The 23,731-nt window shown below is 41.6% G+C and overlaps 1 protein-coding gene across 1 annotated transcript in view; it reads left to right on the top strand.

The window, feature by feature from the left end:
- LOC135707284 (prostasin-like) overlaps nucleotides 1–16,368 on the top strand; it is a 32,859-nt gene extending 16,491 nt beyond the window's left edge. The window contains exons 2-5 of the mRNA XM_065229085.1: nucleotides 14,550–14,708; nucleotides 14,771–15,593; nucleotides 15,652–15,770; nucleotides 15,839–16,368. Of these exons, the coding sequence (XP_065085157.1) occupies nucleotides 14,550–14,708; nucleotides 14,771–15,593; nucleotides 15,652–15,770; nucleotides 15,839–16,239 (1,502 nt within the window). The 3' untranslated portion in view covers nucleotides 16,240–16,368. The remainder of the gene's footprint in view (nucleotides 1–14,549; nucleotides 14,709–14,770; nucleotides 15,594–15,651; nucleotides 15,771–15,838) is intronic.
- The last annotated feature ends 7,363 nt before the right edge of the window (nucleotides 16,369–23,731 follow it).

The raw sequence follows: 23,731 nt of genomic DNA, 5'->3' as shown, positions 1-23,731 counted from the left end.
AAAACAAAAAATAAAGATTCATTAATATGGATTCATTTGATGCGTTTAATTCGTTTATTACCAATTTGGTTTCGATGTTGCAGTTCAACTTATGCTGGATTTGGTGGATGGTAATATCTTGAGTAGTTATAAATTATGACTGCTGTTAAGATAGCATAAATCAATCGCCAGCATAATAGAACAGTAACCATAAAAATATATGTAGAATAATGCAAATGGCACATCCCATGTGGCTCTCGTACAAAAAACCTTACTTTCGTAAAGGAAACTTTTACCTAGGAAACCTTGTCAACCTAACCTCTGCTACTTTTAACAAAAGTGGAATGCCAAACTCTTCGAGCATGTGTGCGTGGAAATAACGCAATCGTCGCTACGCAAATCTTTGACATAAGAACCAGAGATGTTTGTGTTGTTACAACTGATGTTACCTTTGGAAATCTTATTAGGCAATACGTTTACTGTTCCAGTGCCACATTTTTACATTTATAACAGGTTCTTGCTTTAAACGTTCCCAAGAACTCGTGACATTACTGCCGAAAGTATTAAATCAGTCCAGAAAATTTAACACTTTCGGAAGTGAGTCTATCTTTGAGCGATTCAACATTTTCACTACTGAACTCAAGCTTTTCTGAAGTTATTAAATATGCTGTTCGGGCAGGCCTGGGCTCACCTGAATCTGTACCTTCCGTGCGTAGCGGAAACTGTGTTGCGAACACCAAAAAACAGGCTTGTTCCAAGGGAAGAACGTGATCCAGGAATCTTCGAGGCACGGGTGATATGTCACACTACTGGCACGTATTCAATGCATGCAATTCACCTTCCACTAAAAATTCACTTTATTTAAATGTACTGTTGCACACTGGCTCCATGCAATCTTATTTATTTCCATGTAAGTCTATCCTCGTCGGTGGCTGACGATACAACTAACGAGTGAATCCAAACTATATCGGGCGATGCCCAGCCTCCGATCAACCGATCTACAGAGAGCGCGAGAGAATGAGAATAATCTCCACACGTTATCGGTATCGGTCACCTATTCTATAGAACAGAAAACATCGAACTGCAACATATGCTATGAGCTGAATGCACGAATCCAGTGTTTCCAATTTTTCCGAAGTGATTTAAAACTTTTGTAAAGTTTAGTACTAGGGTAAATGTTGGCTTCGGCACCTATTGACTGTTTTCGGCAACCAAAATTTAAACGTTAATTTCACTATGGTTTCCCATCTACACACTTCCCTGAATGTTTCCAAACGATTATTTAGTCTTTCAGCTTCAATCTGATTATATTTGTACGACCGAGCAATTCTGTAATGCCAGATTTTTCTTCAAATGAAGCATACGCACTAAAAAATGGGGTTGATTTCGAGTTGCCGATAATAGAACAGCTATTTAACACGCAGTTCTAATGGGAAGGTTGCCGAAGAAAAAGAGGCTGCCGACAATAGTAACACTCACCTGAGAAGTTTGGAGCGTTATAAAAACGCTTTCAAACCGTTTTGAAAAATTCTGTCGATTGGAATGGATAGAGAAGCAAGCAGCAGATGAATATAAACAAACAGACACGTCATATATGTGCGTGACACTGAGAATATGCTAATAGAAGTGCGGACGCTGCTTAGATTGACGAGAATACGTAAATTCCCCTATTTAAATTTATTCTGTACGTGCAATTTTTTTCCTGAAATGGTCCAGTACTTTCCAAAGTGATCCTAAGCTTTTCTCAAGTTATTCAATACTTTCTGAAGGGATTCTTTACTTTTCCAAAGTGATTCCAAACTTTCCTAAATGTAATGTCATGTAATGTCAGTATAGACAGATCTCGTTTTTTTTAGCCGGTGCCGGTGGTGAAGTGGTAAGCGTGACTGCTTTCTAACACCCCGATGAGTCTGGGTTCAATCCCAGCCGAGGTCGGTGGGATTTTTCTGAGGCATACAAATCTCTAGTCACGTCTTCCTTCGGAAGGGAAGTAAAGCCGTTGGTCCCGGCCCATGTGTGTTGAATGGGTGCGATATCCTACGCAGGTGTGGAAGCTGCCTTCCTGCACATTCGATTGCCGTCAATGGATGGCAATCGATGTCCGTCGGTGATTGGCACTAGATTGCGGAACAGAGACCGACGTTAAATAAAGGAAAGAAAAAAAAAACATCTCGTTTTTGGAAACGTAGCTACAGTGCACTCTCTACAACTTGAGGTATAGAATTATCGAGTTGTAGAATAACAATCTCATACAAATTTGCTAGCTCAGTAGCCATGACACTCATTTTTATTATGGTTATATAACTGGATATCGAGTAACTGGACATCGAGTTGTGGAGAGTTGGCTGTACTTCATCTATGTTGCCAAAGTCGAGATCTTTTCGTCACAATTGAGTAGTTTAGCGATAATAATCAATATTCTCTTAATTGAATCCTGTTGAAAAACTGTTGAAAAATTCGTGGAAGTGAGAAGGATCTCTCGGTTTTTGACGGTGAAGGTATTCAGAAATTTTCTTAAGTCACTCAATGCTATCCGAAGAATTTCAAAGTTTTTCTGAAGTGATTAATTACTTTCAGAATTGATTTCAAACTGTTAAAAAGTGATTTAATTCTTTCTGAAGTGATTTAGTACTTTCGGAAGTGATTACAAACTATCTGTTAGTATTCAGTACTTTTCCGAGCGATTCCAAACATTTCTGAAGTGATTCAGTACTTTCTGAAATGATTCAGCGTTTTCCGAAGTGATTATGGACATTCTGAAGCGATTCAGTATTTCCGATGTGATGCCGAACGTTCCTGAAGTAATTCTGTGCATTCTTATCTAATTAAATCATTTTCGAAGTGATTCCATTCTTGTGGAAATAATTACAAACTTTCTGGAATGATTCAGTACTTTCCAATGTGAATCCGAAATTTTCTCAAGTGAGTCAATATTATCCGTAGAGATTCTGAGCTTAAAGTGATTCAACACTTTCCGAAGTGATTCAGTGCTTTCTGAAATAATTCAGTACTTTCCGAAGTGATCATGAACTTTTACAAAGTGATTCCGAACATTCCTGAAGATATTCGGTATTTTCCGAAGTGATTCCGAACATTTCTCAAGGGTTTCAATTATTTTCAAAGTGAATTTTTCGCAATGATTCAGTGCTTTCCAAAGTGGTTTCGAATATTTATTAAGTGTTTGGGGTCTTTTCTGAAGTTATTCAGTACTTTGTGAAGTGATTCTCTACATTTCTGAAGTGATTCAGGACTTTCTGAAGTGATTCCAAACTGTTCTGAATCGATTCAGTACGTTCAGAAGTGATTCCGAACATTTCTAAAGTGATACAATACATTCCTAAGTGATTCAGTAGTTTCCGAAGTGAGTCCAAACTTTTCTGAAGTGGTGCAGTACTTTCTGAAGTGATTTCGAACTTTTCATTAGTTATTCAGTGCGCTCTGAAATGATTCAGTACGGGTATTTTTTTTTAAGATTTTCCAGATTTAACATTTTCTTTAAATTTTTCCCGGAATGTATATAAGGGGCGCTATCCTTTTTAAATTGAACGGTTTTAATCATTTTAAATATGCTTACCAGGGGCGCAAGTCATTTTAAATATATCCTTTTTAAATGTTTTTCAGAACATGTTTATCAGGGGGCGACCCCGGCGTAGTGGTTAACATCCATACTTCTCACGCCAAAGTCAAGAGTTCAAATCTCACCCCCGGACAAGTCACGAATGACCCAAGAGTGTTAAAGTGACTATATTAAAGAAAAACGTTTTTATCAGGGGCGCAACACATTTCACATTTTTAAATATTTTTTTTCCTCTGAACCCTTGCCATTTCAAATTTACTGATTTTTAAACTTACTTGAACATGTATATCAGACGCTAGTTTTAATATTACTTACCTTACCTTACCAATCAGGCTAAGGCCTTGTTGTCCTCTGCTGTCCGAAGAAGTCGTCTCCACTCTACTCGATCCATGGCCACACTTCGCCAGCCTCGTAGTCTGCGAAGGGTCCGCAGGTCACCTTCTACTTGGTCGATCCACCTTGCCCGCTGCGCGCCTCTTCTTCTTGTTCCTGTTGGGTCGCTTTCTAGAACCATTTTCACTGGGTCGTCGTGCGGCATTCTTACGACGTGCCCAGCCCACCGTAGTCGCCCAATTTTTGCAATGTGGACGATGGATGGTTCTCCCAGCAGCTGGTGCAATTCGTGGTTCATTCGCCTCCTCCACGTTCCGTCATCCATCTGCACTCCACCGTAGATGGTACGCAACACCTTCCGTTCGAAAACACCAAGGGCGCGTTGGTCCTCCACGAGCATAGTCCAGGTCTCGTGGCCGTAAAGGACCACCGGTCTAATCAGCGTCTTGTAGACAGTCAACTTCGTGCGGCGGCGAATTTTATTCGACCGGAGCGTCCTCCGGAGTCCAAAGTAGGCACGATTCCCTGCCATAATGCGTCTTTGAATTTCTCTGCTGGTATCATTTTCGGCGGTCACCAGTGAGCCCAAATACACGAACTCATCGACCACCTCGATTTCGTCACCGTCAATCTGAACTCGGGGTGGGAGGCTAACATTGTCTTCCCTAGAACCTCTTGCTTTCATATATTTTGTCTTTGATGCGTTGATGGCAAGTCCAATCCGTCTAGCTTCAGCCTTCAGTCTGATGTACGTTTCCGCCATCATCTCAAAGTTCCGTGCCATAATGTCAATGTCATCGGCGAAACCAAGGAGCTGGATGGACTTCCTGAATATCGTGCCACTCGTGTCTATCCCAGCTCTTCTGATCACACCTTCTAACGCGATGTTGAACAGCAGACACGAAAGTCCATCACCCTGCCGTAACCCCCTTCGAGATTCAAAGGGACTCGAGAGTGTCCCCGATACTCGAACAACGCACGTCACTCGATCCATCGTCGCCTTGACCAATCGCGTCAGTTTATCCGGAAATCCGTACTCGTGCATAATCTGCCATAGCTGATCTCGATCGATTGTGTCGTATGCGGATTTGAAATCGATGAACAAATAATGTGTGGGCACGTTGTATTCGCGGCATTTCTGCAGAACCTGCCGAATCGCGAAAATTTGGTCCGTGGTAGCGCGCTCACCCATGAATCCCGCCTGGTATTGCCCCACGAACTCTCTTGCATATGGTGACAGACGGCGGCATAGAATTTGGGAGAGTACCTTGTAGGCGGCGCTCAGCAGTGTGATCGCGCGGTAGTTGCAGCAATCCAACTTGTCGCCCTTTTTGTAGATTGGGCATACGACACCTTCCATCCACTCCTCCGGTAATATCTCCTCCTCCCAAATCTTGGCAATCACCCAGTGCAGCGCTCTAGCCAGTGCTTCACCACCGTATTTCAATAGCTCACTTGGTAGTTGATCTACACCAGTTGCTTTGTTGTTCTTCAGCCGACCGATCTCCTCCTCAACTTCTTGAAGATCAGGGGCCGGTAGCCTGTCGTCTTCTGCGCGTGCTCCAAGGTCTGTTGCCGTGCCACCTTCGTTTTCTGCTGCTTCACCGTTGAGGTGCTCGTCATAGTACTGCTTCCACCTCTCAATCACCTCACACTCGTTCGTGAGAAGGTTACCGTCCAAGTCCTTGCACATATCGGCTTGCGGCACGTAGCCTTTGCGCGAACTATTGAGCTTCTCGTAGAACTTCCGTGTGTCGTTTACGCGGTACAGATTTTCCATCACCTCGCGATCTCGATCTTCCTGCTGACGCTTCTTCCTTCGGAAAACCGAGTTTTGTCTGTTCCGCGCTTGTCTGTATCGCTCCACATTCAATCTCGTGCGGTGTTGCAGCATTCTCGCCCGTGCTGCATTCTTCTCCTCTACTAAAAGTTTGCATTCGCCGTCAAACCAGTCATTTCTTCGGTCCGGGATTGCAGTACCTAGTGCCGCTACAGCAGTACTACCTATGGCTGAACGGATGTCCATCCAGCCATCTTCAAGAGAAGCTGCGCCAAGCTGCTCTTCCGTGGGTAGTGCAACTTCCAGCTGCTGCGCGTAGTCCTGGGCAACTCCGGTGTCCCGTAGTTGCTCAATGTTGGGTCGTGGCGTTCGACTTCGACGTGTGTTATGCATCGTCGAGAGTTTTGAGCGCATGCATACTGCAACTAGGTAGTGGTCCGAATCTATGTTCGCACTGCGGTACGTGCGGACGTTGATAATGTCGGAGAAGAATTTCCCGTCGATTAGAACGTGATCGATTTGGTTTTCTGTGTGTTGGTCAGGTGATCTCCAGGTGGCTTTGTGGATATCCTTGCGGGGGAAAAAGGTACTTCGAACTACCATACCCCGGGAGGCTGCAAAGCTCACGCATCGTTGGCCGTTGTCGTTCGATACGGCATGCAGGCTGTTTGGCCCGATTGCCGGTCTATACATTGCCTCCCGTCCTACCTGAGCGTGCATGTCGCCGATGACGATTTTGACGTCCCGTTGCGAACAGCCGTCGTACACCTGCTCCAGCTGCGCATAGAACGCTTCTTTCTCGTCGTCGGGTCTCCCTTCGTGTGGGCAGTGCACGTTGATGATGCTGTAGTTGAAGAAACGGCCTTTAATCAATAGTTTTAATATATAAATATTAATTGAATATTTTTTTAAACTTTCGTCGAACTTGTTAATTGGGGGCGCAAGTGTTCAAGGGGACTGACTTGGATGCAGTGTATTTTTAATATTTAACATTTGCGGTGAGATTTTGCTCTCATTGGATTGCTGTATTTTACCTATTTTGTGAACATTTTTTCGGTTTGCAGCTAAGTAGTCGTCGACTACCCGCGACTACCCACAACTACAGCACTGGATATATCCTCAAATCCACAGGCAAGGAGTGCGCATTTGAGTTGCTCATATACCCAGGTAACAATTCAAGCTGAAAAGAAAGAACAGAAGCTGATTATTGGTTGATGTAAGGTGCACAAAGCTGATTAGCAACAGGCTGAATATAAAGTTGAGCAGTAGCGCATAATGTTAATGAACCGTGTGCATGGTTCAATTCTATGAAACCAAAACCGGGTATACTGTAATAAAATAAAATAAATAAAATAAATAAAAGTGCTCCCAAAACAGCGGGTAAAATATTTGTGCAAAGCGACAGTTCTAGACTAACATTTGAAATGGGCCTATGTCCAAAACGCAAACAAACCAGAAAATGAATTTAAAATTTTTTCACCACTATTCAATTCATATTTGATAATTGAAGTATTTTAGGCATTTATATTGTTCACAATAACAAAAGATACAGTTATCTCAGCATTCAGCATCCAAAATATGTGAAAACCTTTAAAAAATTTATGAAAATCGATAAAAATTAATTTTATAAATTAATAAGCCTTTCTTGTGAATCTTTCATTGGATAGGCCCTTTTTGTTAAGCCGTTGTGCTTGTCATCAGAAATGGTACGCCCTTTGCTAAGCCTTTTCGCAACCTCAAATAAATTCAAAACAAATCATCGGCTCTGCCTCAAGCAGTAGGGTTAGCTTCGGTTTCAAAAATTTCAATCATCGGCCCTTCTTGTCACTTGTCCTATCAATGAAATGAAATAAATGAATGGTTGGCCGTTTTAGCGTGTGGGCCTTGAATTGAAAAATTTCGAGTTATTTTTAATGATTTTTCTCGATTATGCGGAACTTTCCTACATGATTAGTAGCTATCAAGCGGTGCTAAAGAATGGTATCAAAACCCGATTTGTTTACGTTTTGGACATAGGCCCATTTCAAATGATACTCGAGAGTTGTTCTTGGTACCATAAAACGGGGTATCTTTGATAATGGGGGTAAAATTGATAGTATTATATAATGATTTTAACGATTTTTCGATTTTACGAACTCATTGTCATAAAAATGAGGGCCTAACTATAAGGAACAACTTTGTAGAAGAGACTTTTAGTTTCAATTTCAGGCTCAAAACATATCATTCCACCTAAATCTGCATACTGGACCACTGTGCAATGCCATCTAGGAATCCAATATGGCCGCTTCCAGTTATTTTAAAACTTGGAAATACTGTCAAATATGCGTAATTTCGGAATCGGGATGACGTACAGAGACCAGAAAACGATGTCTGACACCACCATGAAATCCAAGATAGTGGCTTCCGGATGCAGAAAACTGGAAAATACTGTCAAATACCCTTTAATATGGGTAATTTTGGAATCGGCATGACGTATAGGGACCGAAAATCATAGTCTGACGGTAGGTTCTGTTTTTTTTTTTAACTTGGAAATAGTGTCATATACCCTTCAATTGGCAACACGGTTTGCTTTTGATTATCGTTTCTATTTTATGCTCCCGAGTTCCTTTTTAATTCCCATAACTACGCGTTTTTAAATTCTCGACATTATTTGTCACCATAAAGTTTCGGGCTATCGCCAGTTTTGTCGCGCTTTTTTCATCGTTTTGTGTTCGCCGCTGTAGCATCAGAAAGTGTTGATTATTGGTGTTTGTTTTTGTTACCGTCATCATTCATCACCTATTGTCTACTTCAAGCAGGAAGTCAACTGATAGTGAAATGGGAAAAAAGCAATGCGGCGAAAGCAAACAAGAGATCAATGATCTCGAACCAATCATGTGTGGTTTTTGTGAGGCTGCTTTTCATTTTGACCAGCAGTGCTGTGGTTTGAACCCTCGCACGATGAAAGAAGCATTCGCAGCTGGAAAGGCAATTTTATTTGTCCTCCCTGCAGGTTCAGGGGCCTCATAGCCTAGTATTACCAAGCCGGAGGCGGTGGGTTCGAGAGTTGAGAGCACGCAATAAGCTAATATGCGCTAAGCAATAAGCTTGAAATGCGAACAAGAAGAAGAAGAAGCAGGTTTTTGGAAATTCATTAGCTCTCACGGTATGGAGAATACCAGCGTACGTTGTGTATAGCAGATCACCAGCACATGTTCAATCTTGAAGGTACAAAAATAATCGATCGCACCTACCGAAGTTTTGCTTTATCGATGCTAGAAATGTGTCATATAAACAACACATCTAACACCGTTAATTACAGAACAGATGTAGCGGGGCTAAACACAACGTACGCTGGTATTTTCCATACCGTGAGAGCTAATCTCTCACGTAGAGAACGATCACGAAACAATACACACCGTCAAGTTGAACAAAGCACGAACGAGTCGACATAGATGAGCTTTATCTACTTTTGTGTATGCTTTATCCCACCGTCTTCTTCAAAATAACCGTTGTATAGTGTAGTGTCATATAGCGTCCTATGTTAATTAATATTGAACTCAATGTAAGTCCAGTAATACAAAATACCGCCAAATAGTACCTTAACAACATTTAAAATACAGACACCATACAGGAAGCTCCTCCAAGCTAAACACGCTTATCGTGGCAACGAACAAAAAAAAAATGACGACAAACGATAGACTGTCTATGTTCATGTAAATATCAATGTTTAATGTTAGTAGTAGTCTCTATAAGTTGAAATATCTTTCTAGTTTACCCTTGAAAAAGGCCACAATAAACGGCCGAAACGTCGGGCAATGCACAACTAACTGTTTGGATTAGCCTAGACTGAGAAAGCCATAAAAACGATTCCTCATTGCTACATCCCGCACCACGCTGTCTTCAAGGAGTCGAGTACAACAACGAAGGTCAGGGTCGTATTCAACGCGTCGTGCAAGTTGTTATTGGTTGGTCCAGACGTTCAGGAAGATCTTCAAGCACTGGTGCTGAGGTTTCACATTCGCTTCGTTGCTATGGTTGCCGACGTGGAGAAAATGTATCGCCAAATGCTTCATTTCGCCAGCGACCGAAGATTCCTACGAATCCGCTTCAGGATCAAATTTCCACCTGCGAACTGCAGACAGTCACCTACGGTACTGCGTCTGCTCCGTTCTTGGCCACTAGGACTCTGCAACAAATCGCTCTAGATAATGGAGATCAATTTCCAGCTGTAGAATCTGCCATCAAGCTTCGCAAGCAGGCAACAGTGATGCTTAGTGTTGCTGGATTTCCAATCAAGAAGTGGGCATCTAATATTCCTGAGGTTCTTCAGGACGTTCCACCGGAAGATCTGGTGCTCAAACCTCTACACGACCTATAAGATGAGCCAGCAGTTTTAACTCTCGGTCTGGGAACCATCGAACGACGTACTTCGGTTCAAGGTCCAACTACCACTTCCTGCTGCGATGCTGACGAAGCGTAAGGTGATGTCTTACATCGCTCAAATCTTCGACCCGCTTGGTCTCGTGGGTCCTACGATTGTTGTTAACAAACTGTTCATGCAGCGTTTGTGGGCTTGAAGCAGAATGGTGAAGATTACGAATGGGATACTGCACTCCGCCGCAAGCTGCAAGAAGAATGGAAGGATTTCCATGCTACTCTCCATTTATTGAGTAAAGTTCGTGTACCATGATTCGTCTCGCTGCCTAACACTATTAGCATTCAGCTTTACTTCTTCGCCGATGCCTCCAAGGGAGCGTATGGGACCTGTTGTTACGTGCGGACCGAAACTAGAGACAGTGTTTCGATTCAACTTCTGACGGCCAAATCCAAGGTTGCGCCGTTATCCAGTCGGCATGCGATAGCCCGGCTAGAACTCTGCGCTATTATCGACGCAGCTCTACAAGAAGGTGAATGCTGCCCTGAAGATATGTGCCACTGCTTTCTTCTGGACGAATTCCACCACTGTTCTCCAATGGCTACAATCATCGCCTAGCCGTTGGAAAGCATTCGTAGAGAATCGAGTAGCGCAAATCCAGCACGCAAACGACGTGAACTGCTGGAAACACATTGCTGGTTTCGAGAACCCTGCTGATGATATCTCGCGAGGACTGTATCCAGTGGACCTTCTTCAATGCAAGCGCTGGTGGAACGGTCCTGAGTGGCTGTCACGTGCTCCGGAAGCCTGGCCGAAACCAATTCCATCCGAAGAAGAAACGGGAGCGACTGTAGAAGAAGTTCGTAAGGCACCACTCGTTGCGATGACCGTTGTTCAGGTGGACTTCTTCGACGATTTGTTTGCTCGTTACTCTGGTTTCTCCAAGCTTCGTCGTGTTATAGCTGTCTGCTTATGCTACGTTCGTTCTTTACGGGAACGTGCATCGCTTCGCCGTTGCGATCCGGTAAAGTACCCCACCCTCAGCATTTTAAAACCAGTCAATTCCTCCACTGACCACCGTAGACCTTCAACGTGCTGAACTTCGGCTGTGTTGCCTGACAGAACAGCAATCGTTTCCCGAAGAAATTGCCGATTTAGTCAACGGGGAAAGAGTTGCGCCAAGTCTTCCACTTTAAAGTGGTTGAGTCCATTCATCGACCAGGACGATATTCTTCGTGTCGGTGGCCGGTTACGAAACGCACTTTGACTACGTCAAACAACCCGTCGTGCTATCTGCCAGACATCCGCTGTCGACTCTGCTGACTAGTTTCTTTCACTTAAATCTACTGCACGCAGGGCCACAACTCCTGCTAGTAACTCTCCGCCAGAAATTCTGGATTCTGGGTGGTAGAAATCTATCAAAATCCGTCTTCCACCATTGTCACACTTGCTTTCGTAGCAAGCCCACACTAGTTCAGCAGAGCACAGCAGATCTACCGTATGCGTGATAATGTTTGCACCATCATACAAATAAGGTTCCCGTTTGACCTGTGCATACAATGCCTTGGTTTTCTTTGCACGATAAAATGAGGGATTATTGGATTTTCCTATGTTTCGAGGGGTGAATCGATAAGCTTGGGATCGAAGATAGTACCAGAGCTGAGCCAAAAAGTTGAGTACGTTATTTCGGGACCTTCTAGTCTTAGAGTTACCTCTATGGTAGTAGGCTGTGTATGAAAGAAAATGATCTACTTAGTTTGACAGTTGCACCATGACGAAGTGGCAGCGTATTCGTGATTTGTCCCACGCGCAAATGTCGCAAAATCACCGTGGGAGTGTCCCGGTGGACCGTCAAAAGGGTTTTAGACCGAGAAAAGAAAGGACAACTATCCGCAAAGGTGGCCACAGGTCGTCCGAGGTCAGCTCGGGTTCCGAGGGTTATCGCTGTTATCAAAAGGAAGGTTCGGGTGAATCCAGTGCGTTCAATAAGGAAAATGGCAAAGGAATACGGGATCAATGACTTTACGGCACGGAAGATCGTAAAGGAAGATTGCGTGGCGAAGTCGAGAGCCAAGAAAAAAAACGAGTCGAACGGTGCAAGAAAATCTTGATCTTCCTAATCAGCCGTTTCATTTCAAATGACGATTTTTTTTTTTTTTTTTTTTGATCGACCTTCTACGATTATGTTGAAACTTTGCACAGTTGTTTGTTATTGTTCAACATGCCATTTTACATATATGGTTGCCTAGTTTTGTACACGACTAACACTTGAAAAGGGCTCATGCAAAAATGATACGCATAAATAGAAAAACATATTTCTTGCGAACGATTTGTTTGATTGAGAAGGTGTCTTCGAAGAAGTTGCGGACAAGTATTGTGCCTTTCAAGAAAAAATATACACTGTAAAAAATTATATTTTTTTACAAAAAAAAAATCAAAATTATCAAAAAAAAAATTCATTTCGCATAATTTTTTTTTTATTATTTTTTTAATTTTTTTTTATAGTTCAGATAAAGTAATACCTACTGACATTGTGCATTTGCTGGGAAAATCATAAACAAAAAAATATGAATTATTGAAAAATAAGTATTTTCCAAAATACCACCTACAGTAATCGAATATCTTTAAAATAGTGTTAATATTAAAACACATTAAATTTACAACAAAAAAGCTCACAATGCTTAAATTGCCCAAAGTTGTTATTTTCGAGATACTCGTAGGTTAAATTTCTCTTTCGTAGCAGGCTGCAGAGGATTCATTTTAGTATCGGCTCCCGATGTTCCCGAACCACTGATTCGCAAAAAACTGCCTAATGGACCCAGGGAAGACTTCACTATCGATTACCTTAGACCACTTCCAGAGGGACAGCATCTACTTGTTATAATGTAGTACTTTCTACGTATGGCTTTCAGACGACGAACTTCACGCTTTGTAGGTTGATTAACGAATGTCTTTATTGACTTCTATTGACTTATTCTAACTTCCATTTACCTGAGATACTTGAAGCCATTATTTACTTAACTAACCAATCACCGATTATTACCTGATAGATAGGTCCAAATTAATTGAGAGAAAGAGTTATGGTGAGAGATCACTTAGTCAGCATTGTGACACTCCGTGCTAGTTGGAAACAGCCTGCGAGTATTGATACTGTAAGTTGATACTTTTGTTTTCGCGTGATAAATTAAAGACTTTTGCAGGGCAACGAACAATTCCAACGTGCCGATGTAATTGTTCGTTGAACCTTTGGATATTGAATTTAATTTTGAAGAACAAGAACATGCATGATTCGGTGACATGTGAAAATCACATGCTACAATAGTAGATTGCTATAGTCGATACTTGGAAGTATGTGAGATGATGTTTATTGATACAAGAGCAAGATTAACAGTCTAATGAAGGTTTTCAGTCGTTTTGGAATTCCTGCATTGATCAAGGCTGTCAATGGTCCTCAATTTGCCAGTCAAGAGTTTAAGGTTTTCTGTAAGACATACGCGATACGTTAAGTTAACACCATTCCGCATTGGCCGCAGATGAATGGCCAGGTGGAGCGACAAAATCGCTCTATCCTGAAAAGATTGCGGATTGCTCAAGAACTCGGCAAATATTGGAGAGAGGAGCTTCATAAGTACTTGTTGATCTACCATGCAAAGAATCATTCAATCACAGGACAGCCACCATCTACGTTGATGTTTGCAAGGCGAATTAAGAGTAAACTGTTCCAATTCATGCAGATGACGAGGCGGTGATAGATTCCGACAAGCTACAAAGGCAGAAGGGGAAGGAGTATACGGACAAGAAACGCCGAGCTCAACATAGCGAGATTTGTGAAGGCGACCGAGTTTTTGTGAAAAGGATGACAAAGGAGCATAAGCTGTAAGCCGATTATTCACCCGAAGAATTTCTGGTAGTAAAGAAAGTGGGATCTGATGTAAATGTTCGTTCAACAAAATCAGGTATAGAATTCCGACGCAATGTCACCCATCTGAAGAAGATTCCGGATCATACGATGCACCCCGACCCGAGCCGAGACCATTACCAAATCAGACGTCTGGTGATTTGAATCATGATCAGACTTTGCCTACTAATCGAGATATTACGGGCACTCCGAAGGGTGAAGTAGGACCGACACGTTCTAAGCGTTAAAGATCTGAACCAGCTAAGTTTCAGGATTATGTGCCTTATTAACATCAAGAAATTAAGGGTGGGATTGTAGGATCTAACGCTCTGGCACCACTTCTCAAGTAGTGTGACAGGAGCTAACGGAAAGAGAAAGGGATTGATGGAGCGAGGTGGAATGGTATCCGTCGATCGAGAAAAGATACGCTCTGTAAGAAGGGGATAATAAACGTGAATTTCGATTACAATAACTACTGGTTTCTTCATTACTACAGATTCAAACCCAGCCTCCCCCAGCATGGTCCTGCTTTGTAGCTGCGCCTGTACCGACTGAACTAAAGGATTCCTACAAATTCACATCCCTCAAATATTTTAACTCTTTTTTTGCATGTTTTGGATGACAGTTTATGAAGACTGGGGCCAGGCATCCGCTGCTGTGCAATTCATTGTTGGAGGAGATATAGTGAACAAACGTGGCCTCTATCCTTGGCACGTAGCCATTCTGCACAAAGCAAATTATCAAGGCGGAGGTTCACTCATCTCGCAGCAGTTTGTTTTGACAGGTAATTAGAATTCAAGGAGGAATTATTCAATGAACGCTTTAACTGACTCAACTATTCCACAGTGACACACGTGACATATGATCATTTAGGGGAAATGATCGACCCAAAGAGCCTGACTATTAAAGCTGGCATGATTAAATTGACCGATGATGCAAATGCAGATAGTTATAAAGTTGCGGAAACTCTTCGTTACCCTGGATACAACCAGGAAAACCTCATGCACGATATTTGTATGCTTAAGGTGGACGGAAAAGTTTCGTTTGGTAAATATGTAAGACCCATTTTTCTGTGGGACAATAGCGACAAAGTCCTCTCCAAACTGGCTGATGAAAAACATAAGGCAACCGTCATTGGTTTTGGATTAACTGGAGCAGGTAGCAGTAGAAATAACGATTTGAGATCTGCTTCGGTGGCCCCAATCGGATCCGAAGACTGCATTAAAGGTTTCAAAGGTTTCAAAGAAGTATTATGGAAGGGTCGGAACTTCTGTGTCAAAGATGCAGAGGCAACAGTATGCAGAGGAGATAGTGGAAGTGGATTGGTGAACTACGTTCAGCAACGGAAGGCATACTTCCTCCGAGGCTTAGTCAGTCAAGGGCATGCATCTTGCTCGAAGGGTTCTGAAGCAGTATTCACCGATGTGGGGCACTATTTGAAATGGATCGAGAAGACTGCTCTGCCAACCATGTTTAACTTACTGGGGAATCCTACCTGCGACGGTGTATCAAAGAACAAACAGTCACAAGTTTCTCTGCCAGGATTGGTTAATTTGAAGTATTCCTTTAGAAAGTCATTTTTCATCAGCGATTGCCACGGAATATTGATAACGAAGAAACATGTGCTCACTCAAGCCAACTGCGTCGCATCAAACAGCGTTCGAAAATTGTAATAATTGTTTTGATTGTCAAAGTTTTACTTGCTTAAATGATTTTTCTTATTGTAGACACTCGGTTGCCACTGGAAGTTCTGTGATTAATGATTATTCGAAACTTTCTCAACAATACGCCATCGAGACGGTTAGTGTGGAGAAAGAGCTGGGTATAATAACACTCTCTGATGAAGGTAATTTATTGTTAAATTATTGATGAGTGAACCATCATTCAAAAATCTTTATTTAATTTTCCATTCAGTGGCAGAATCCGATAAACCTGTTTGCATTCCAACGCGACCAGAAGAAGGTAAATTGAGTGTTCTGTTTTGGAAGCGGAAACTAAACCATCCAAAGTATGTGCAACAGCTCAGCACCATTGATCAGAGTAAACAAATGGCCAACATTCGCGAAATCTTGAGCGTGAATGTCACCGGTGATACTGGTAATCTGAGACTGGGTAGTGCTCCTCTGTTGTACACCGTTGACGATGAGACCGGAGTACATCTGTATCTGAGGGCTTTGGAGAAGTGCTCCATACAAGGATGCCCCGATGGCCAATCACCAGCATTTGTCGATGTGCTGAAATACAGGCAATGGATAAAGGAAATAGCTGGGCAATATATGAACCATGATTTATTAACTCCCAAATTAGGGGATTAAGTAGTGGTGGGTTAAAGTTGTTAAAAGGTTCAAACGAAATTCCTTTCAATCGTTCATATTAAAAACCGATCATAGTTTATTACGGAATAAAGATAAAAAATCACAAGCACAAAACTGTGCCGTTGAGTTATTTAATGACAATAGTTTCAAGGACTGGGATGTAGGAATCGAAATGTCACAATACACTTGCGTTTTCAACTACAGTTACTCCGGTTTTCAGGAACGTTTTAATACATCTGCTGACCTCGGAGATGGATCACAGCATACGAGATATAGTTGTGAGGTCATCAAGCTCATCAGGAATTTGTTTATGGACTCGGATGGAGACCTGCAGCATTTCAGTGTTCTCCGCTGCACCATGCCATATCACTCAGCACAGCTTTCAAGTTGGAATTAAAAATACGAATTGTAGTGCGCATATGAGTGTAATATCTTGATATTTAGTACAATCAATGTCGTTAATGGTCACACCTACATACACTCCCGAGCATAAGTTTAAGGACACCCCCAAAAAAACATGACAAATTAGTTATGTTCTTACCTCTGTCATGTTACGTCCAATTTTCGTTCTCTTTAGATCATTTGAAAGGTATTGAATGGAACTTCCCTCGTAGGCAAATTGTTCAATATAATTTGCAAATTTTGTGTTCTAAAAGTTCACCCAAAGTTGCAATATTTTTCAAAAATTTCTCTGAAGAATCATGACTGATTTTCTCAGAATTGGGTTGGCCAAATTTTGAAATAAAAGTAGTAGTAGAACACTTAGGTATCGTCCATTAATTATGTTACACTTTTAGGGGGAGTTTTGGAAACTGTGCCGAGCCTTACAAAAAACAATTAAGGTCCATATAAAAAAAATTGACAAAGGGGAGAGGGGGATTTGAAAATGGGCCAAATTTGCGTGACATAATTAATGGACCTTCCCTTATGCTATGCAGGTCGAACTCGATTATCCGGAGTTTCGATTTTTTTTTCACTCCGGATAATCAAATCCTCCGGATATTCGAAACACAAAAAAAAAATCAAATCTGCCCCTCCTCTTAGCTACATCCAATATTGTTAAAATAATCATATTGTATATCAGGCATAACATTTGATAACGGCACAAAAGCATTTGTAAACAAACTTTCTAAGGCCCCTCACACGCGAACCAAAGTACGCCCATGCAAACAAACAACATCATCGGATAGGGGCAACTATCACCATGTTTTGTTGTAAAGGCTGACTAAAAGTAAATTGGTACGCCCCTCGCGCGCTGCTAGCACGCCTCTAGTGATCTTTAACAGTGGATTGTTTACACTTCTATAGAGAACAACTGGTGCAAGTTTGATCAAAGTAGTCGATCGCGTTCAGAAATAACATCAAATGGAACTCGAAAAAATATTGTACACAAACACCTGGAAAATCAGGAGTGGTTCGGTTCCTAGCTGGATAAAGTGCTGAAGATGCCGAAAACAACAGTTTGTCGAGTTCTCAAAACCTACTAGGAAACCCTGAATGTGAAAAGGACTCAGTGGACCTATGAACGACCTGCGCAGCAAGCTGTTGAGGTGCGTTAAAGTCAACCCCGGTCTTTCGATCCGATATGAGGCCAGAAGGTACAACGCCAACTTTCAAACGGTGCGGAAAATCCTTGCCAGTAAACATCCAAACCGGCACATGCAGCAAAATTCCGTGACTAAAAACCGTGCAAGGCTCTTGAACGTCCGTGTTTTGACGAAACACAAGGGTTGCACTTTGATCGATGACGGAACATACGTCAAACTCGATTTTAAGCAGCTTCCCGGTCAAAAGTTTTACATCGCGACTGGAAGATAAAAGTTCATGTTTTCCGACAAGTTAACGAAGAAGGCCATGATTTGGCAAGCGATTTGCAGTTGTGGCCTGAAAATGGAACCATTCGTCACATTTTCGACGATGACATCCCATGTTTGCATCGAAGAATGTCTTTTTTTTGTGTAATTACTTTATTTGTACAGGCTCAGTCGAATAAACTTTACAGAGCCGAGTTATCCTTTGCGTTATACATTATTACTGTCTTATATTTAAAGTTAAAGGAACTGAACCGAGTACTCGCGGTCGTCTCGAGGTTAGTGGAGATTTACAATTTTTTGGATGGGAAAAGGGAAGAAGGAGGTTTTAAAGGGCAAACACGAAATTATTGCGACACCGAAAATGTCATGCCAATTTTCTTATAATGTTTAGAATCAAACCAAAATTTTAGGGTAGTTTTATACATATATTTACTTCAAAAATCAAAATAAAAGTTAATCGATGGAGCCTTGAGTGTAAAATTGAACGCATTTTCGCTTGATGCCCTCCATCAAAGTCTTTACAGTGTCATCCGGTACCAGTTTCTCAGTTTTTTTTTTCCATTTTCTTAACATGTCCTTCTCGTCTTTGACTGTCTTCTTGCTCTTCCGAAGTTCCCGCTTCATTATTGCCCAGTACTGCTCCACCGGGCGCAGCTCCGGACAGTTTGGCGGATTCATGTCCTTTGGAACAAAATGGACATAATTGGCCTCAAACCACTCCAGGACACTTTTAGAATAGTGGCATGATGCCAAATCTGGCCAAAATAGCGGAGCTTCGTCGTGCTGCTGTAAGAACGGCAAAATGCGCTTCTCGAGGCACTCAGATTTGTAGATCTCGCCATTTACTGTGCCCTTTGTCACGAAAGGCTCACTCCTCAATCCGCAAGAGCAGATGGCCTGCCAAATGAGATATTTGGAGGCGAACTTCGACATTTTCTTCTTCTTAAATTTGTCGTCCACATCGAACTTGCTCTTGCCGGTGAAAAACTCCAACCCCGGAGTTTGCTTAAAGTCGGCTTTTATATACGTTTCGTCGTCCATCACACAGCAGCCATATTTTGTCAGCACCTTCTCGTAGAGCTTCCGTGCCCGAGTTTTAGCCGTCGATTGTTGCCGCTCATCGCGGTTTGGGAAGTTCTGTACCTTGTATGTATGTAGTCCAGCTTTTTTCTTTGCATTCTGGACTCAGCTCTGCGACATGCCGATCTTTTTAGCCAAATCACGGCTTGAGACGTTGGGATTTGCTTTAATCATCCGCTTCACCTTTCCCTCCGTCTTTTTGTTCTCCGGTCCCGGTTTTCTTCCAGCTCCTTTGCAGTGGTCCAACGTCAACCGCTCCTGGAACCGCTTCAACACTCTGGAGACGGTTGAATGGTGAATGTTCAACATTTTTCCCAACTGCCGGTGCGACAGGTCAGGAAATTCCAGGTGTTTGGAAAGAATTTGTTCTCTCAACTCGCGTTGGTTCACCTCCATTTTCGTTGAATCGAAAAACACGACTTCGAGTTTGACAGCATGTACACAATACACATCAATGAGAAAGTGTGCAAAATTTGGTTGATTTTTACCCAATGGTAAAAAAGTTATGCCCTGTTGAATGTGTCGCAATAATTACGTGTTCGCCCTTTAAATGTGGTTTACGATACAACTATTTAATTAATCCTAAAGCATGAAATTATTTCTATTCATCTTGAAAACAAACATTGAAAAAAAAAACCCTCCAGATGTACAAAATACAACCTAAACACATCGAAGAATGTCTGAAAAAAAAAAGCGTTTATTGCCGTTCATCTGCAAGCAAAGGGGCAAAGTCACCTTTTTGCCCGATTTGGCCAGCTGCCACTGCTCCAAGGTGGTTCTGGAGTGGTATGCTGCCAATAAGATCGATTTTGTCCGCAAGCTAATGAATCCTCCAAATTCCCCGGAAAATTGAAAATTACTGGGCAATTTCAAAGTAGCGACTTCGACGAAGCGGTGGGGCAGTCAAGGACATTCAGTAAACGCAGGCAAAATGGAAGAAATGCGCTGATTCCGTACCCGTTTCCACTGCGCGCGTGCTGATGGGCTCCATCAAGAGGAAGGTTCGAGATTTCGTTTGAACTGGAGATATGTAACCATCTAATGCTGTAACCACAGATAAACAGACGTAACTCTTTGAAAAAGTTTTTCTTGAAAACATTGTATCTCAAACCATAGGACCTCAGTAACGACATCTCTCGGGCTTCTCGCGGAAAACAAGCTTGCTCGCTAACTCGTAAACAATGTTGCATAAAAGTTCTATAGAATGTATAGAAACGTCAAAGTGATCTGATGCCAGTGCTGCGGCGAGTAGTTCGCAGAACTGATAATATTCAAATCAACCGTTAAATGCGTGAACGAAGATACACAATGAAGTGCTACGTCTGTTTGTCTGTGCTGTAACTTTGAACTTTTAATAAAAGTACTGTAAAGCAATCATTCATTCTTATTGAATCGCGAATTACAGGTCGTATGTGTGTACCAATTTACTTTAACAATGATGCACATGAATTGAAGTTAATTGCTATATCTGATTAATAAATTATCCATACAAATTTAAAATTAATCGTTTGCTTTGCATCCCGGAGGATGATGGTGTATCTAACATATCTCAAAAACTGCCGACGTGGTATGCGTACAGCCCCTAAAGATCATTCTTCTGAAACGTATGAAACTGTTTGAAACGTAAAATCTTAATATTCCCGTAGTTTGGCCGGTTAATGTAATTTTTTTTTATAAGTAGTATCACCTCAAACTGAAATACTACCTTTGAGCTGATGAAACAATGTTTGTTAAAGAATGCTGTACAACTGATGACTACGTGACTACTATTAGGTTTCGAAAAGGAAGCTCTAGGCTTATGTGAAAATATTATAAGTTGAGTTTTGGAAGCATTGGGGGAAATCTTCCATTTTTTAAAATAAGAAGAGAAAATATCTAAACTTTTCTGCAGCCTGCTGCAAATAACACGAAGACTTCTTCATTTAGCGGAAATCCCTGTGTCATCAACGAACAAAGATTTGTGGCAGCCCTGAGGCAAATCAGGGAGGTCTGAAGTGAATATGTTATAGGCACAAGAATGCTACCCTGAGGAACTCCTGCTCTATCAGGTAGTCGATCAGATTTTGAATTTTGATAATTTACCTGCAGAGTTCTGCCTGTTAAATAATTTTGAATTAATTTATAACTAAAAATATAGAGTGGAAAATGAAACCTTTTTATTTTAACAATCAAACCTTCGTGCCGAACACTGTCGAATGCTTTTCTATGTCTAGAAGAGCAACTCCAGTTGAGTTGCCTTCAGATTTGTTTGAACGAATTAAATTGGTTACTCTTAAGAGTTGATGAGTAGTTGAATGCTCATGGCGAAATCCAAACTGCTTCTTCTTTTTCTTATTCTTCTTTTTCTTCTTTTTCTTCGCATTCCAAGCTTATTGAATATCGCATATTAGCTTATTGCGCGCTCTCAACTTAGTGTTCTAGATGCACTTCCACAGTTATTAATTGAGAGCATTCGATGCCTGTACCATTTATGCATTGGTATAATTGTGAGGCAAGTACAATCATACTTCTATGCCCAGGGAAGTCGAGAAATTTTCCAACCCGAAAAATTTCTAGACCGTGCCGGGAATTGAACCCAGCCACCTCCAGCATGGTCTTGCTTTGTAGCTGCGCCTTTACCGACTGAGCTAAGGGAGGCACCAAACGGCATTCACTACGACGGCCAATTTGCAGTGAAAACTTGAATTTCACGAAGTTCAAAAGTTCCGTGTATGGAAATCGGAAGTGGTTATCACAATAGGGGGAACCTTTTCCTTCTTGGCATTACGTCGGTAAAGTTTCCTAGAATTTTTCCTGGATGATGGATCATTCTCATCATCCGTGAGCAAATCAAATGGATTGCTCAAATTAATTTCATCAGAAGGGGGATCAAGAGATTGCCCTTTTCTTTTGTGCTTAAGTGCCATTGCGGCAGGTAAACGTTAATTCAAATCAACTTCCAAGTAGATTATTATATGAATCTGAAGGATCGAAGAGAAATTTTCCAATTCGATATCAAAGCAGGTATACCTCGGGTAGGGTCCAATCGAGAATGGAAGAGGAATAAGAGTCGAACAAGGTAGAAAATTTACAGATATATTGAGCACTGAAAAGTGCTGTTTAAATTTGTTGTAGCTTTAGTAAGCAGTAACACTTCCTTCAGCAAAAAGCAAATAGATCCGCACGGCAAGAGAGCACGATGCAGACTGAAGCGATATAGTTGGATTAGTAAAAGATTGCACTTTTTTAATAGATAAATGTCCGTTATCTGAAACCTGAAAAAGTCTTTCAATTAGGCAACTTCTACTGTAGTTATTTTGAAATTTTATTTTAGTTTATTGTTCAAAATTGAGGACAAGTATTATTGCAAGTTTTATCAAGCATAAGTCTTAATCATGGACAAGGCTGTGATAAAAACCAAAATTTCTCTTTGGGGAATTGTTTGTCCAAATGTAGAAATATATTTATTTCAATGATGGCCACCAACTGCTCAACATAAATTGAGGGATCATATAAATCATAAACCTATAAACTACTAACAAATCTTGAATGTGCAGGGGCATGAGATTAATCCGATGATTTTCTATTCAGTAAGCAAAAAGGCTGCTATCAGGCCTTGATCGAGTTATTGTAGCCATTCAAACCCGGCACCGATGAAAACGATGAAAATTTTCACAAAACACGGTGAGCTATGATTTTTTTTTAAACATGTTGGGACCTGGGTTTGATCCCAAGATTTTCTACTCGGTAAGCAAAAATGGCTGTCTGAGACAACCGAGCCCTTCATATCACAGCACACAACTTATGATGGAGAAATTCCTGACGGTGGTACCCCTTACACCAGAACAAGCCGCAGCAACCAACGATGTTTCAAACCCGGATACAAGAAGCTATTTTGGATAGGTTTTTACGTAAGATGGGCACTTAATTTATAATTTTCGTTTAGTTTTGATAATTATTTTGAATATTAGTCTAATGGTCGAACTCAAACACAAAGAATCGCAATGGAACCAGCTTTATTTTCATTTAATTTAGAAAGAACTTTTCGGAACATGTCTTCCGGAGTTCCAAATTATGTTTCAGAGTGAGCAAAACCTAAACTCACCAAACAATAAATAACACGCGATCGATGCCATTTCGCAGGGAACAAATGGAAATCGTAACAGCCTTTGACCCCCAACTTGCACATTATTTTGTCCATTGGCAAAGGAGGTTAATCAATAACGACTAAGTAGTGTGGAACCACGATTATTCCCGACACTAGCGGCTCTAGTGACGTGAAAGGTGACTAGTACACCGTAAATTGAGCGTAACAAGGCTATCAAAAACAACTCACAGAAACTAGATAGCACGTTGACGATACTACGGTGATCGGCTTTCCGGAAATCGTATGACACGGTCGTGGAAATGTCGTCAAAGACCCGATCGTGATTGTCAGCAACAGTGACAACCAAGGGAGGGTGATGATGTACTTGCTTTACTAGTGGAGAAGGTGCCGTGGAGATGAAAGGAGCGGTGTCCTGAACGCTAACGAAGCAGAGGTCCAGGCTACGGTTGTTTTCGTTGACTACGTGGTTTATTTGAGAGAGTGTTGCTGTACTATAGCAGTCGAGAAGGCT

Source organism: Ochlerotatus camptorhynchus, unplaced genomic scaffold, assembly GCF_037179485.1.
Source record: "Ochlerotatus camptorhynchus isolate MF236.1 unplaced genomic scaffold, CSIRO-AGI_Acam_v1.1 ptg000307l, whole genome shotgun sequence".
In the NCBI taxonomy this organism is placed as follows: domain Eukaryota; kingdom Metazoa; phylum Arthropoda; class Insecta; order Diptera; family Culicidae; genus Ochlerotatus; species Ochlerotatus camptorhynchus.
This window is presented reverse-complemented; position numbering and strand designations above follow the sequence as displayed.